Source organism: Carettochelys insculpta, chromosome 6 (genome assembly GCF_033958435.1).
Source record: "Carettochelys insculpta isolate YL-2023 chromosome 6, ASM3395843v1, whole genome shotgun sequence".
NCBI classification, from domain to species: domain Eukaryota; kingdom Metazoa; phylum Chordata; order Testudines; family Carettochelyidae; genus Carettochelys; species Carettochelys insculpta.
In genome coordinates this window covers 17,955,341-17,972,642 of record NC_134142.1, presented here as the reverse complement: position 1 = coordinate 17,972,642, position 17,302 = coordinate 17,955,341, and the positions used below count along the sequence as shown (strand labels likewise).

At 40.6% G+C, this 17,302-nt stretch overlaps 1 protein-coding gene across 2 annotated transcripts in view; it reads right to left on the bottom strand.

Moving 5' to 3' along the window:
• NUDT14 (nudix hydrolase 14) overlaps positions 1-17,302 on the bottom strand; it is a 73,181-nt gene that overhangs the window by 40,876 nt on the left and 15,003 nt on the right. For both annotated transcript variants that reach the window (XM_074996375.1, XM_074996374.1), the window contains exon 2: positions 2,734-2,777. In XM_074996375.1, coding sequence (XP_074852476.1) covers positions 2,734-2,777 — 44 coding nt within the window. The remainder of the gene's footprint in view (positions 1-2,733; positions 2,778-17,302) is intronic.

Sequence of the window (17,302 nt, the reverse complement as noted above, 5' to 3'; positions counted from 1 at the left end):
ATCACTCGAAGAAGAAAGCAAAGTTACACACCTCAATCCAGTAACTGTCGTTCTTCAAGATGTGTGTCCCTGTGCATGCTCCACTACCCACCCGCCTCTCTGCTGCGAAGTCTGTCTCATTTGTTTTTCAGATTTCAGAGTGGTTTTGAGGAACAGGTTTGAGCCAGACCATGTGCATGGTCAAAAGAGTGTGAATGGAGCACCGCAGCGACTATGCACGCGCGCACTGACTAAACACAGCTTTGAAGAGTCTCCAATCTGCAGAGCCAGGACCTACAGTAGAGCACCCATGGGGACATCACTCGAAGAAGAACCTAAGTTTACACTCTTTGGGTGAAATTCTGACCCCACTATAGTCGAAAGAGATTTTGCCATTAACATCAAAGGGGCTAGCATTTCACCCCTAATTTTGAAAATGCTGTCCATTAACAAAGCTTACAAATAAATCCTCAGGATACTTTATATCTACAAAGATTTAAAGAGAATGCTATTTTGTCAAAATAACACAGACCTTGTGTGTAACATCTTGAGATTTAAAAAATGACTTCCTATAACATATAACTATTCCCTTCCAAACATTTTTTAAGTTTGAGTCCACCTCTGAGCCTCTGCAAAACAGATTGATACGTTTGAGATACTAGGATTCAAATCTACATGAACAGAGACTAGTAAAGAATTCTGAACAATTACTAAAAATAAATATCAGCTTAGTTACAATCTGTCTTTTTGTGTTTTATTCAATTTTAGAATATTAAAGACTAATTAAAATACTGTTCACAATATTCGTGAAATTATAAATAAGAACACTGGCCCTCACACAATTTATAACAAAAGGGAGCACATTTATTTTATGCCACAAAAATGGAGATGACCAAAACAACACACTGGCAACAAATCTCCAACTATAAAGAAAAGATTAGCCATAAAACCAGCACAAATAAGGTAAAATAACAATTTTCAACCAATGTACAGCATTTTGTACCCATTTATGACTGCAATCTATTTCATAATAATTGGTCTCATATTCAGGGATAAGGCTTATGTAAGAAACCTGAAATCTTGCGAATTAAGGAATCTTTTATTATTCCAGTGAAATGGGAGAATGTGAATTTAAATTGTTTGTTAAATGAACATTATGCATTCTACACTCTAAAGTTTAACACAGCAATCATTAATAAATTAGGGTGGCAGCTGTTGTACATGTTAAGCTAACAAATGTTATGTGACCAGAGATGAGTGGCATGACATGTGGCTGTAGTCCTGTATAAAGTCATGTCCTGAACTATTCAAAAAATGTCCACAAAAGTCTTTTAAAAATAATATTCTCAAGAAGTTTATAGGAAAGTGGTCCTATAGTGTTTATTCCCACCCAACTCTTTTATCATTTTGATAGTGTGTGTAATCTCAGATTTTAAATATTAAAAATGAGCACTTAAGAAGCAATTGCCTACCAGAAAAGAAATGTATTAACACTGTGGCCTGAAGCGGGATTGGTTTCTTTATAACTAGAGGCAAGTATTACATTTCCAATCAATCAATCAGTCCAACTTTCTGTATCTATGATCATAAATCTACACATACACACAAGTGAGTATAAAGTACAGAGAGAAATTGTTTGTCCTGCAAGGAGATTCCAACAGTCAGTGTGAACTGTAATATTCAAATACCAATCTTTTATCCTCAATGTCAAGTACTGCAAAGTTTTATTTTTGATCGATCCATATGTCTGATTTTCTATATACTTTCTGTAACTCTTAACTTTGTATCCTACATTTTGATTTAAAAAAATCAATATATTCAAAGGACTGCCTGGTTGCGTTACCACTTCATTCTTCTATGAAGTAGGTACCTACGATGCAATTTACTGCAGTGAAGGTCCAGCTGACTCTAACACTGCGCAATTTCCCAAAAGCAACTTTTTTACTTGACCTCACATCATCAAAGCAGTTTCCCATTTGACTTCCAGTAGGGTCAGTTCAGCAAAACATTTATTACCTTACACAGAGCTCTGAAAGCTATTTGTAAAGAACAATTTGTTAGTCTAAGTTAATCTTTTTATGAATTTTTCAAATATCAGACCTGAATTTTATAAACTTGCTATAGGTTTCTATAAAATTACTCAAGGAATGTTTAAACAATGGATGGCTCACGAACTGTGTCTGTTGCATGCATTTTCTATTTGTTATTAGCATTATGTGAATTGTCCAACAGAATTAGGGAATTTTTATGACATTGTAATCTTTTTTTTTTTAAATTACTTGAGTTAGTCTTTGCCTGATACATCTTTGATAGTAGTAATAGTCATTGTATTAAAGGACTATATCAAACTTTAAACAGAACTTCTTGCATCACACATGAACCAAATAATTGCACATGGCATATTTTCAAACAGCACAGTGGGAAAGCACAGTAGGGATCTTTAATGCACACTAGCGCATAAATACATGGACCAAAAATCTGCATTACTCTATTGTGTAAACAAAGTGCTAACAGATTTTTTAAATCTTTTTCTCTGTCATAAATTATAGGTCTGAGTGGGTATTTGATAGAAGGAGGCTAGTATTTACATGCAACACAGGAGTGGGCATTTAGGAGAGACCTGAAAGAGGAGAAAAAGTCACACTGGGATTGGCATTGTTGAAGATAATAAACTGGCAAGAACACATACTACTCCTGAATGAAGTATGACATATAAATGAAAAAAAATAGACAAACTAATTTGTTCAGGTTTACCTGTCATGTGTCCTCATAAAGTCCCAAAATTTCTTAGTGCCATTCTGGAAGAAAAAAAAAATCAGTACAATTAATTCCCAGTGAAAACTGGCTGCCTGAAATCCAACATCATTTCAACAACAGCAACTTCCTTCCTTGGAAAAGCTGGTAGCATGTAGAACAAATTTATTGTGTTTTGACCACAATAGCAGTGTTGCAGGAACAAATATTTAATTTTCAATAGAGACTAGAAGGGACTGAAGTAGGTGCTAAACCCTTTACCTACTACTCTGTAAAAGCAAGAGCAAGTATGTTGCAAACATGCTTAAAATAGGCACCTAACTCTATATTTAGGCATCTAAATCAAAGTTGCCTAATTTTCAGAAGTACTGAGGACCCATTTCTCTGAGTGCCTTCAGTCCATTTCTACAGGAATGGGAAAAGATTTCAGTGTATTTACCATCAAATGAATGGGCTGTATGAGGACAAACACTAGTCATTTTCACTGAAAACATGGACTTCATACCCTGATAACTCCTTTATTTCTGAGTCTCTTTTTATTTTCTCTTGAATGTTGTGCAACATTCATGTTCCAGATTCCATTATTGTAAATGGGGGCATATATGAGCAGAACGGATTCAAATCTTGTGCATCTGTGCTGGGGCACAAGAGAGCATGGCACCATCTCCTGATTTTCCTTAGCTCTGTAGAAACCCTTCTGTAACTGTTTCATGGCAGACGGCTCTGTAACTTGCAAAAGCACCGGAGGGGAGTTGAGGCCAGGTGGATTGTTGCATCTCAAGGCATATCTCAGCTCTCCCACAGGGATTAATTGCCTACATTTAAATCTAATGATTCATGAACATTAATTCTGGCTCTCTTCTCCCTCTCCATAATCTGATTATCCACCTTTCTCAAAGGGATTTCTGGGATGAGCAATGAAAATGGGGGCATAAATGAAGACATGGTTCCATTTCAGGTCTACTGCTATTTGAAGCAGGGGAAGGCTGATACTAGGGGAGCCAATATAAAGGCTACCGGGCTTCATGCATATGATTCTGGTCTCTAAGAGACTTCCTACATTCTGCATTCCCACCTGGCATGTGCACCAAAGAGCACACTACAACAGCCTCTGCAGCTGTAGAAGGGAAATTCCATGAATACAAGCTCAGTTTCGAGCCCAATAGATGGGCTTAATAGGCAAAGGGTATAAGATGACCACATATAACTAATATGTTATTGTTTTGCTACAAAATACTGGGCCAGTCCATTAAATGTGACACTTGCTCTATCAGACTCTCATAATCTGTTTATGTACCTATCCCCTGGGGGAACCAGTATGGATGTACACTCATCTTAATGAATCAGTGTTTAATCTCACTACTCACACATTAAGAATTTGCACCTATATTTCTGTTTCAACATTTTATACTCTTTCAACACTAACATATATTCTCCCTTTGATCCATGCATGCCAACTCCTGTCAATGTTAATAGGAATTATGTACCCACATTGAGGGGACAGCAGACTAGAGTTTCTCCTGAGATGCAAAAGTATTTTACAAATAGAGCTGTACGAAATATAGAAAAACAGGCAAAGAGCCATTCTTCCCAAAACTGTTTGCTAAACTCAGAGTTCGGGAGCTTAATCATCAAACCAAAATTCATGTGGCCTAATCCCAACCAACCGTTCTGTATTCAGTGACCCTGATGTCGGTAATGGAGCTTTAAGACTTTGTATATAAAGGGTGGTACCTTCAGCAACAGCACAGATGCAACAGAGAAATCAGTAAACGGGAGCTTGAAGAAGAGTTCTGTTAAAGAGGAGAGGAGGAACAAGACCTTGGTTCTGAGGTGCAGTGAGTAAGATTTTTGTGGGTATTGTGTTTCTTTCTGTTTTGCTTTCATGGCTTTTATTTTCCTTCTTCACTTGTAAAGGCTGGTAGGGGGCAGTGTGCTGTGAGAGAAACAGAGCCCTGATTAAGGGGCATGTAAAAGCTACCTCAGGGTCGGCCACCAGCATAGGATCAGCAAAGAGAGCAATAAAAGGGGGGAGTTTGAGAGGGAGTTTGTAAGGGAAGTCTGGAGAAAAGGGTGGTCTGCTTTTATTTTGGTGGGGTTTTTTGAGTCTTTGCTGTGTTTTTACGTTTGCCTCTTGGTAGGAAGCTATAGAAGAGACACTGAAGATGGCTGGATGTGGAATCTATGGGATGTACATGACCCTACAGTGGTTACCTGCAAAAAGCTTCATTTGCATGAAGTACCGCCTGATAGAGCTGATGGAAGAGAAGATTCAAGGCTCGGAGATACAGGTGGAAACCATGGTTCAGTTTTGAAGGGGTTTGAGCATATGATGGAGCAAAGGCAAGAAAAGGCTGAAGGCAAAAGTCAAGATTTGAAGGTGCAAGCTGGACTGAAGAACTCAGAGGGGACACTGCTGGGGGATGAAAGTGACCAGTGAAAACATTTGACTACAAGAACCAGGCAGAAGAAAAGACTGTCTAGTGAAGGAAAATAGATTTGATGAGTTGGATAATGAAGAAGAGTCACAGCAGGCCGCAACTGAAGGAGAACAATGAAGAACAGAAGAGCAACTAGTCTTGTAAGAAGAGGGCACAAGCCAAAGGAGATATCCAGAATTCAGAGCAATAGGAGGATACAAGATGTCTTGAAGAAGATTGTACGGCAAAATAAAAGACAAGAGGACTTTCAACCAAATAGAACAGATGGAAGGCTGGAGAATCACAACATCACTAAGAAGAGGCAAGTCTATATGATTGGAATCTCCTTCCTACTATGAAGAACAGCAGTGCTGATCTGGAAGACAGAACAGTGTTATGTTCTGTTCTGTCTGCTGGCACTAAGATACAGGCTATGGACCTGAAACTGAAGAGAAGCATAACAGGAGCAGGAAAGAATCACTTTATTGTCCTTCATGTAAGAACCAATTATACAGATTCTCCAGACTATGCCAGGCTGGGGAAGATGCTTAAGGAAATGGAAGCCCAGGTGATTTTCAGTGGCATTCTGCCTACAACTAGAGGAGGAGAATGAAGGCGAGAAAAGATTGAGAGGATTAACTGATGGCTCAAGCAGTCATGCTATAAGAAGGGCTGTGGTAGGTTTGACCACAGGGAGGCATTCATAGATAAAAAAGGAGTTTTCCCTTCTGAGGAGAGTGGCAAATAGATTTTTGGGATGGAAGTTGAAACAACTCATTAAAAATATTTTAAGTAGGAATTCAAGGGAGATCATTGACAAATACTCATATAATCTTCACCCCTGATTTTAACATTGATCGGGAGGAAAATCAAATAAGAATGGATATAACAATGGTGACAGGAACAGCAGCGGGTATGACAATGGATGTAAAGTGTAGGTACAGTGTTGATCCTAGTCAGATTAGGCAATACTGGTAGTAGAGTGATTGTACTCAGTCGTGCAAGGAATATGGGCAAAGCCAAGCAGCAATATGTTTACACACTAATGCAAAGAGCTGGGGTAACAAAATAAAGGAACTAGAACTACTGGTTCAGGAAGTGAAATCAGATATTAGGGATAACAGAAACATGATGGAATAGTAGTAATGACTGGAGCTAAGGTACAGAAGGGGGCGTGGGGTTCAGGAAAGACAGAAATAAAGGTAACAATGGTAGACTGAATGGAAGAATAAACAAAAACATATCTGCAACAGGAGTCCTTTATCCCAAAAGAACTAACTTAAAAATTAAATGAATTAGTTAGGAAAGTGGACTGGACTGGAGAACTCAGGGGTCTGAATATGGAAGAGGCTTGGAATTACTTTAAGTCACAGTTGCAGAAGCTGTCAGCAGCCTGCATTCCAAGCAAGGTTAAAAATTGAAAAGGAAAGATTGCAGACCAAGCTAGATGACTGGACATCTTAAACAGATGATTCAGAGGAAGCAGAAAAGACCACAAGGAATAGAAGATGGGAGGGAGGGATCAGCAAAAAAAAAAAACCTACCTCTTGCAGGTCAGAAAGTATAGTGTTAAAGTGGGAACGGCCAAAAGCCAAAGAGAGCTGGACCTTGGAAAGGGAATTAAAGCAAATAGTAAAAAGATTCTATAGGCATATAAATAAGACAAGAAAAGAATGGAGACTGCTAAGCACTGAGGATGTGGTAGAGACTGGGGATTATCTAGGCATGGCCCAACAAATACACAAATACTTTGCCCCAGTTTTTAATTAGGCTCATGAAAAATTAGGGAAGTGGCAAGTTAGCTAATGACAGCAAGAATATGGAAGAAGAAGTTATTAATCCAAGGTGGAAATCAAATTCACACAATTTAATAGGACTAAATTGGATGGTCACCATCCTAGTACAGTATATTAAAGGAACTGGCACATGAAATTGCAAGCCCAACAGCAAGGATTTTGATGAATCTTGTGACAGACCCTGACCAGTTGGCTGCAGTAGTCTGGTAGGAGGTAAATATACTAGCCATTGGATGAACAGTTTTCTGTTCCCAGAGTGACTGGGGCAGAGGCTGCTCCAGAGCAATCAGGAATGCACCTGAAGCCAATTAAGAACTTGCTGGAAGCAATTAAGAGAGTCAGACTAATCAGAACAGCTGCAGTAGGTTAAGAACCTGCTGGAACTAGTTTAGAAGAGCATGGGGTGGTGAAGCTGTGAAGCAGGGGGTGAAGAAGCTGAGAAGTGCAGAGTGAAGAAGGTGCATGAGAGTGGGGTGAAGAAGCTGTGAAATGTGGGGTGGTGAAGATGCTGTGACGCATAGGGTGGAGCAGCTTCAGGAGCGCGGGGTAGAGAAGAAGCTGGGGACATGCAGGAGTGGTGAGCTTCAGCTGGGCACTGGGGTGGTCAGCCGCAACTGGGGGGTTTGAACTAGAGGAGTGGGGGTTATGGTGACATCCAATAGTCTGGAAAATTTGGTAATCCAACACCTGTCTGGTCCTGGAAGTGTTGGATTAAACGTATTTTTCTGTAATATGGACTTTTTAATATAAAGTACTGCATCCATAAAAGAGTTAAATTAATTTGAACTGGGTCCTTCATAATGCTGATCATCATCATGCATTGATCAGATAATGCTGTAAGCAGATCTTGTAGACATATTTGAATAATAATCCATTTCACATGGTCAGCCTGCACCTGTCCAAATAAATAAATCAATAAACAAATGAAACATCTCACATCCCATTGTTTACAGTGGCAGAAACTCAAATGAGTGCCTCTCGGTCCAATTGTCCAAGTTTAATGTAATTTGAACTCAACTGTATGGAGCTGAGTTTATGTTGTGCCAAATGCTTGGTTCTCTGCTAACGGACTAGCATAAAGGCTGCTAATAATTAATCGCATGTAAACAGTTTCCAATGGTTCCTGTACTACTCCATAAACTTTACAGTACATTAAATTTAACCAGCTCTGTCAAGCAGTTAGAGTATCACTGTATTGGTTTTGTCCTCTAATTAACAGAAGATGTCTAGTCACAGTATAAAATTATGCATAGTTTTGTACATTTGGAAGTCACCTTAACCAAGCTATTTGCTACTCAGCCTGACTTTATTTTTAAGTTGCACTCATGAAGTAAGTCTATTTATTATTTTATTCTCTGTATGTGTGCAAATAACCTGTTAATACCTGTAATAATGTTCTACTGCTACTACTACTGTAGCATTTGGGTGAGCTGAAACACTGATAACTATGTTCACCGTCATCCCAAAAGAATAATCAGTCCTTGAAATTATAAACACATCAAACACTTTCAGTCTACGAAAATATATAACATATTTCTAAAAGAGTGTTATTTACAAAGCTTATTAAAGAATGAGCAAATTTCTCCTCAATGACATAATGCTATAGACTAATATTAACAGAGTTGCTGTGAAAAAGATGAGTAACTTACATTGGAAATAAAGTCAAACAAATACTCTTAGAATAGGAATATAAGAATGGCTGTACTGGCTCAGACCAATAGCTCATCTAGCTCAGCTTCTTATTACTTAAAAGAGTGATTATTTACATAGAGAGAAACTAAATAGTGGGGTTTTTCCTGGAAAAGGAATTCTGAACAAAACCTTTCAGAAATGTGAAAACAACTGTCCTATATAAATCTCCACGTTTGTAAACCAAGGCACAAATCTGGGTCAGTCTTTTATTTTTTAAAATCCCTTTCACTGGGAAAAATCAAAATATTAGTCCTTTTAGGATTAACATAAATAAATAAATACAATTAAAAGGTTAATTAAATTATTTTAAATATGTAATAAAACTTCTGGTCTCAGACTTCATGGTACAAAAGGTGTAGGCAGAGATTTCTGAAAAGGATTTGAGCAATTTAGCTGCCCAATTCCCAATTAAATTTCATGGGAGTGATGCCTGGTCTCCTTTGGAAATCACACACAAAATAAATGCTGCTTGCCTATCTAAAGATGTGCTTTGTTTGCTTTTAAAAATATTACCCAGAGAAAGAAATAAAGTGTTCATGGTTTCCACGAAGAGGAAGGACAAGTGGGAACAGGGAAGAAGGGGAATGGTAAAAAATCCATTCCAAGACTAAGGCAGAAACTACACCTGCTTTCAGCAAGTTTCCACTTAACCACAGGCCACTAAAGTTAGAGAGAGGGATAGCTCAGTCATTTGAGCATTGGCCTACTAACCACAGGATTGTGAGCTCAATCCTTGAAGGGGCCATTTAGGAACTGGGGACAAATAGTTTTTTTTTGTTTTTTTTTTTAAAAAGGGTGGTGCTTGGTCCTGCCAAGCAGGCTGGGGGATAGACTCGATGACCTCCTGAGGTCCCTTCCACCTCTATGAGATGTGTGTATTTCTATATATAGTCCACTGACTTCAAGCAGACTTTGAATCAGGCTCTTTCCCCTCCATCCACACTTTTTTCTTTCACCCAGTCCTCATGTTAGTCTTATGCAAGCCTTAGGAGTGTGTGTGTGTTTATATATATCTTGAAAAGAAATATTCATAGAATTAAGAATTAAACCACATCTATACTGTTAATCTTAGTTAAATTCCAAGGCAAGCACAGTACATAAGAGAAAAAAACAATAACCAACCCTTCTGCGATGTGATGCAACTTGCTTATGCCCATTCCATGTTAGGTGTGCACACATTGCATGCAAAGTGGTCAGAGATTTTTCTATCATGTTTGCTCTAGCACTATCTGGTGTCTGCTGAGTAATGGCATAGGGAGATGAAAAAGTATACACCAATGACAGACACCTCTCCACAAATATAATAGATTGGGACTTACATTCTTCTCAAGTGGGTGGTCAAGACAGAAGGAGGCGAGGCAACTACCAGCTTGTAACAGGTGCCAGCCTCACAGGAGGCTGGACAAGCCCCAGGCCCTGGAGGCGGGGAGGAGGAAAAGGGGGAATCCTGCAGCACTTGCCCCAGCTGGAAGCAGGCTAGCCACAGGGGTGATGGACTAACCCCAGACACACTGAGGAGTGTGGCTCCTGGCATGTGGGCATGCCTGCAGGTGAGGGGCAGCCCCTGCTCCTACAGAGAGTGATGTGAGCCGCAGGCGTGTATGGGGGTGGGGGGCCTTAGGGAGGGCCCGGCTGCTCTCAGCTCACCACCCATAGGACCCCTCTGTGGCTGAATGCCCCCTTTGACAGCTAGCCTATTGAGTGGGGGAGGACAGAGGTGCTTCTGCAGTCAACCTCGTCCCAGAGGCACCATGGAGCCCCATGCGGCAAGGCCTATTGTGCAGGCCACGCATGGCTCTGCTCCCAGGACATTTTGATCCCTTTGCCCAGAGGGTGCTGGTTGCTGCTCATGGTGGGAGGCAGGGCCTTAGGGGCTGCATTGTGTGAATAACTCAATGTCTCCTCTCCTCTCAGCCCTCCAGACACGCCCCCCATGAGGCCACCACCCCAGCGGTAGGGCTGCACAAGGGTGGGACAGCACAATCCACCAGGGATGAGTCTTACCCCTCACTCCATCCCTTGCACCCTCAACCCTGCATCTCAAGCGTCTCCCTTTGGTGGGACACCCCCTTCCCATGCAGTGACTGCAGCCCAAGTGTACCTTACCTCCATAAGGAGGGCCTCCACAGTAGACTTCCCCACACCAAACTGGTTTCCCATGGAGTGGTAGCTTTTGGGGGTGGCAAGCTTCCAGAGGGAGACTGTGACCTGCTTCTCCACAGGGATGGTGGACCACAGCCCAAGGTCCTGACTCCGGAGAGTGGAGGCGAGCCAGGCACAGAGCTCCAGCAAGGTGGCCTTTCAAAAGTTCTGGAGCCACCATTGGTCATCCCACTGGCCCATGACCAGCTGGTCCCACCAGTCGGAACTGGTACAGTGCCTCAAGATCTGCCTGTGCACCCAGGAGGGGTGGATGCAGGTGTGACCATCTGGCAGCCACGGCAAGTTCCTCAAAGGTGGTATCAGGCTCGCCCTCCATGAGGAAGAGGAGAATGCGCATCAGGAAGTGCAGCAGGTGCTGAAGCACCTCTGTGTGAGGCCAGTGCAAGCCCAGGGGCTGCTCTGGCACCATGGCTCACTGGAAAGATCTGTGTCTGCCAAAAAGTGTTGAAGCCTTGCTCTACCAACTTCATGCATGCCTCATCACGGGCAGGGAATGGGCACCTGGGGGAAGCGCTCTAAGGGCGCTTCTCGCTGGGGCTCCCGGAAGGGATTGCCGGCCATGCAAACCTGTCTCATGGTGTGCTGGGTGGCCATGCTGTCGAGAGAGTGGCCAGGCAGTCTGTCCACACTCTGTTGACAGAGCAGATCGAAAGAGCAGGCCACTTTGCAGTCTGGAAGCAATTTGTCCATACAAATTTTGTTGGAAGATATCTTCCAATAAAAACTTCTGTCAACACATCGCTCTAATCTAGACACAGCCTGTATGTCTAAATTTGTACCCAATCTGAAAACATGCAGGAGACTGGACTAGATGACCTATTGAGGTTCTTTCCAGTCCTACACTTCTATAACTATCTAATTCAGTATGTTTAAATCAGGGTCTATCCAGGAGAACAATGGGCAACACAGGACATACATTTCTGAGGGAAAATCTGAGATTCATGGTGTCTTGGGGTCACCCTGCAGTCTAACCAACACTGGTGAGAGTCAGAGAGTAATACAAGTATGGCTGTCCGACTGCAGTTACACAGAGACACTCAGGATGTGGCTTGCATGCTGTCTGAGAATGGCTCAGGTGAAACAAGACATTGTAAGGCACCCAAGCCCACCAGGCAGGGGTGACACAATTGCTCATTAATCTGTTTTGAACAAGGAATGACATAATGGGTTTCTGTATAACTAAACTATAAAACATCTTCTTCCACATTTTAATAGACTAATCTCAACAGTCAAACATTTTTGAGTTTCAAAATTACTTTTTCCTTCAGATTTACACTTGTTATCATATGTTTATAGAAGACAAAGAGCTGACAGTAATAGATTCCAAAGAACACTTGTCATTCACAAACACATTTCAACACAGGTATATGCACTTCGGTTTGGGATAAACCCAAGTCTCTTTATTCTTTATCTGACCAAATAATTCTGTTATGGACTACTGATGTATAATGCAACTCTGTCCTTGCTTACTTTTAAGGGTTTAATTTGTGACATGAAGGCCGTGTCTACACTAGCCCCAAACTTCGAAATGGCCACGCAAATGGCCATTCCGAAGTTTACTAATGAAGCGCTGAAATGCATATTCAGCACTTCATTAGCATGAGGGCGGCCGCAGCACTTTGAAATTGACGCGCCTCGCCACTGCACAGCTCGTCCCGATGGGGCTCCTTTTCGAAAGGACCCCGCCTACTTCGAAGTCCCCTTATTCCCATCAGCTCATGGGAATAAGGGGACTCTGAAGTAGGCGGGGTCCTTTCGAAAAGGAGCCCCGTCGCGACGAGTCGCGCGGCGGCTAGGCACGTCAATTTCAAAGTGCTGCGGCCGTGCACATGCTAATGAAGCGCTGAATATGCATTTCAGCGCTTCATTAGTAAACTTCGAAATAGCCATTTGCGTGGCCATTTCGACGTTTGGGGCTAGTGTAGATGTAGCCGAAGTTTGATAGACCATCATCATGCTTAAAAATATTCTGTATAGTAGCATTCTCTTCACTTCAAAACCTCAGGATGGATTCTCAGCTGGTATAAATCAATGCAACTCCACAAAACACAATGGAAATATGCCAATTTACACCAACTGGAGATCTGACTCTCATCTTCTTTTGTTTCCTTTTGAAGATGTGTATCAGAACTAGGAAACTTTTACACAGTTATCATCCCCTTAATTAAACAAGAAAATCAGTGAAGTTAGTACTGTTCTTCTAGACTATGCTAAATCTGAAAGAACAATTCAATAACCAGATGTATTGTTCACTCTTCAACAACCAATTTCACTTACTTTAAAACTTGCTACAATATCTAATTTTCTACTTTTTACCTTGAGAAAACTATGTATGTTAATATGCTAATTTTTGAGGGAGCTTATTTTAAACAAATACAGTATGCTTAACCTATTTAAAAAGACTTTGGAGTGGCAGGATACCTCTGACCAGAAACAACATTGTCTAAATCAGAATTGTTACCATTGCCAGTCTCGAGTCAGTGATCCATTTGCATCACATTGCCTATGCTGGGGTAAATCAAGTCTCATCTTCAAAAAGAGATTGTAGAATTAAGCAGTGATATCAAAGAATTATTTCCTAACAGGTTTCTTTAAAAATAATCAGCACGCTTACTAGGAAGAATCAGGAATATTTTTCTAAGAATTAGGGAGTGAAAAAGTATTTTATTAGTATGCAATAAAAATCACAAAAAATTCTGCTACAGTCCAGCTGGCAATTACTGAAATTATAATGACAGATACCAAGGATGGCATAAAATAAATCTCAGGGGCAGAACTATCCCTAAAGATGGTCCCATCAGTTCAGTTGAGACTCTCTGGCACTGGAGTTTTGGACAAGCTAACACTACTGTGATTGGTACATTACCTATTTTGTTCATAAGTAACTTGAACAGGATTTAAGGTGCTCTGTTCATTGCTAGACCAGGTCAAATACGATGCACAGATTTGCTTCTGTATTTCACATTAGTCTAAAGCCATTAGCCAGCTAAGTTACTTTTTAAAACAGTTATAGTATACATCAGTGGAGATCTCTTATGAGGAACATAGTAAATCATACAATCTGAAGTCAGAGACCATAATTTTTTACAACCCATATCAATTTTTAGCTTCAAAGTGAGAGGTTGGCGGGAGTTCATAATGGAACTGCAGCCCGATGGTTACAGCAGTGGTTACTGTTCCAAGGCGCTTTTTTTCCCCACACTTCAGGAGGTAAAACAAACAGCTGAGAACTCACATTCAGTTATTCAACTGTTAATGCAATAGCTGGGCCAAGCTACTTCATTCATTTCATACCTATCAACTGTCAGTACAACTAAGATTTTTGGTGTGTAAAAGCTTCCTAACAATCCATGGAAAGTTTGCTTTTCAGACACAATTTTCTGTGTGCCTTTCCAACAATGTAGTGGCTGAAGTTTAGTTTTACATATGCCTGTTACTGCTAGCACTTAAATTTGAATGAAATGAAAATGTGAGAGTTGAACAGGGTCTTCATATTTATATTTATATGCTAAATTTAGTCACATTTGCAATATAACCCTGCTTTTTTATAAAAAATTATCATTGTAATTAAAAAAAATCCTACACATTACATATATAAAACATACTTAATTTCCAAGCATATTGACCTCTATATCAGGAGTTAGGATGTGGTGCTTTAATTAAGAAACATGATATATTCACAGATCAAACGTAGGACATTTTTCACAACCATCATTTTACAACACTGATTCAGCACATAATGGGCAATAATTTTTGATGATGGACCATAGATTTTGGGACGAGATCAAGGACTGCACGTTTCTGTAGAACAGGTGCAGAGTCTGGGAGAGAGGTTGGGCGCTGAAGGTATGGGGCTGGTGTGCAGGAGAGCGTCTGAGAGTGAGTTTGGGTGAAGGAGGAGGTTGTGACCTGGGGCTGGGGATTGATGTGCAGTCTAGGAGAGGATTCTGGCCTGGAGCAGAGTTGTAGGAAGGGGTGCAGGGTTTGGGAGGGATATGAAGACCTTGGGAGGGGCCAGAATGATGGCCACTGATGAAGATGAGAATGGTGACAGTAATGAGGAAGATAATGGATTCATTTGAACTTGCCAATATACAACTGAAGGGAATTAATGCCTTCTAACTTATTCTTTTAAGTTCCCATGACATTTACTATCCTTATTATTGACTAACAACATAAATCCTAAGTAAGGCAGCTACTTCATAGCTACTGAAATATCCCCCATTGCCATTTTGTAAATAAATTGGCAGAGCATATATGCAAAATCACCACAGGCAAAAACACAGGCAACTAATATTAAGGCAAAACACAAAGGGATGCATCCTTCTTGAAGACTGAGAATGACTCAGATCTATGTCTAGTAGAGTCCCTAGAGTGGTTTGTATGGATGTTTAGTCTACAGAGATTGGAACAAAGTATATTACACTCCCTTAACATTAATAGTGTCTATTATCTTACAGAAGATCAATATCAGTCTGATAGGCCTATGATTAGTCAGGTCAGCCCATTTATCCTTTTAAAATATTGGCATTTGAGCTTTATTTAAGATTTTAGGAACTTCTCCAGTGTTCCAAGACTTACAGGAAATCAATATAAATGGTCCTGCAAGATACTCAGTCTCCTCTTTTTAAACTTTTGGACGCAAGATTTTTGGACCCGCTTACTTAAAAATAATTTTAATATCTTTAATAGCTGCTGATTAACTGTTTCCTAGAATAAAACTCTTTCCATTCCATTAGCATCATGGTACTATGACATCATTTCCCCCACAAACAGCAGAAATATTGATTGTATGTCTCTGCCTTTTCTGCACAATTATTAGGGCCTTAACAAGTTCACAGTCCATTTTGGTCAATTTCATAGTCATAGGATTTGAAAAATAATACATTTCATGATTTAAGATAGTTAAATCTCAAAATTCACAGTGTAGTTATTGTAGGAGTCCTGACCCAAAAAGGAGTTGAGGTGTTGCTGCTGGTGGAGGCACTGCTGCCTTCAGAACTGGGCAACAAGAGAGCAGCTGCTGGAAGCCAGTAGCCCAGCTCTGAAGGCAGAGCCACTGCCAGCAGCAGCACAGAAGTAAGGATTGCATGGTATGTTACTGACAGCCTTACTTCTGCATTGCTGCCTTCAGATCTGGGCCATCAGTCAGCAGCTGCCACTCTCTGGTTTCCCAGCTCTGAAGGGAGCAGTGCAGAAGTAAGGGTGGCATGGTACTGTACTGCCATCCTTACTTCTGCACTCGTGCTGGCAGATGCTGCCTTCAGAGCAGAAGGTTAGAGGCAACCGGATGCCCGCAATAGTGAATGTTGGAGAAAAGGTGGTAGGTTCACAAGTTTAAACAGGAAAAGAACAAGTTAAAAATTACTTAGAAAAGTTATATGTCTTCAGCTCACCAGGGGCTGATGAAATGCACCCCAGACTACTCAAAGAGCAATTGAGGAGGCATAATCTTTGAAGAACCATGACAGACAGGAGAAGTTCCATAAGATTAGAAAGGGACAAATACAATGCCCATCTATAAAAAGGGAAATAAGGACAACCCAGGAAACTACAGACCGGTGATCTTAACTTCTGTGCCAGAAAAGACAATGGAACAAATAATTAAGGAATCCAACTGCAAGCATATGGAAGATAACATGATGATACATAAGAGTCAGCATGGATTTGTCAAAAAACAAATAATGTCAAATCAACCTGACAGTCTTCTTTGATGGGTTAACAAACCTTGTGGATAAGGGGGAAGCGGCAGGTGTGGTATACCTATGCTTTAGTAAATCATCAGAGAAATAAGACACAGATGAGACTACTATGGGTTAGGAGGTGTGCATAACAGGTTGGATAACCATTCTCTGAGAGTAGTTATCTATGATTCATAGTCATTGTGCAAGGGCGTAACAAGTGGGATCATTTTTGGGACCAGTTCTGTTCAATATCTTCAGAAATGATTTAGGTAAGGGCATAGAAAGTACACTTACAAAGTTTGCAGATGACACCAAGCTGGGAGGGGTTGCAAATGCTTTGGAGGATGGGGTTATAATTCAAAATTATCTGGAAAAACTAGAGAAATGGCCTTAGTAAATAGGGGATGAAATTCAGTAAGGACAAATGCAGGTTACTTCACCTAGGAAAGAACAATCAGTTTCACACATACAAAATGGGAAGTGACTGCCTAGGAAAGAGTACTGCAGAAAGTGGTCTAAGGGTCACAGTGGACCACAAGCTAAATATAAGTCAAAAGTATGACACTGTTGCAAAAAAAGCAACCATTAACGTGTATTAACAGGAGTGTCATAAGCAAGACATCAGAAGTAATTCTCTGCTGTACTTTGTGCTGACTAGGTCCCAATTAGAGTATCATGTCCAGTTCCAGGAACCACACTTCAAGAAAAATGTGGAGAAATTGGAGAAGGTCCAGAGAAGAACAAAAAAAAGAATTACAGGTCTAGCAAACATGTCCTGTGAGGGATAAGTGAAAGAACTAGTAACAAAGAGGAA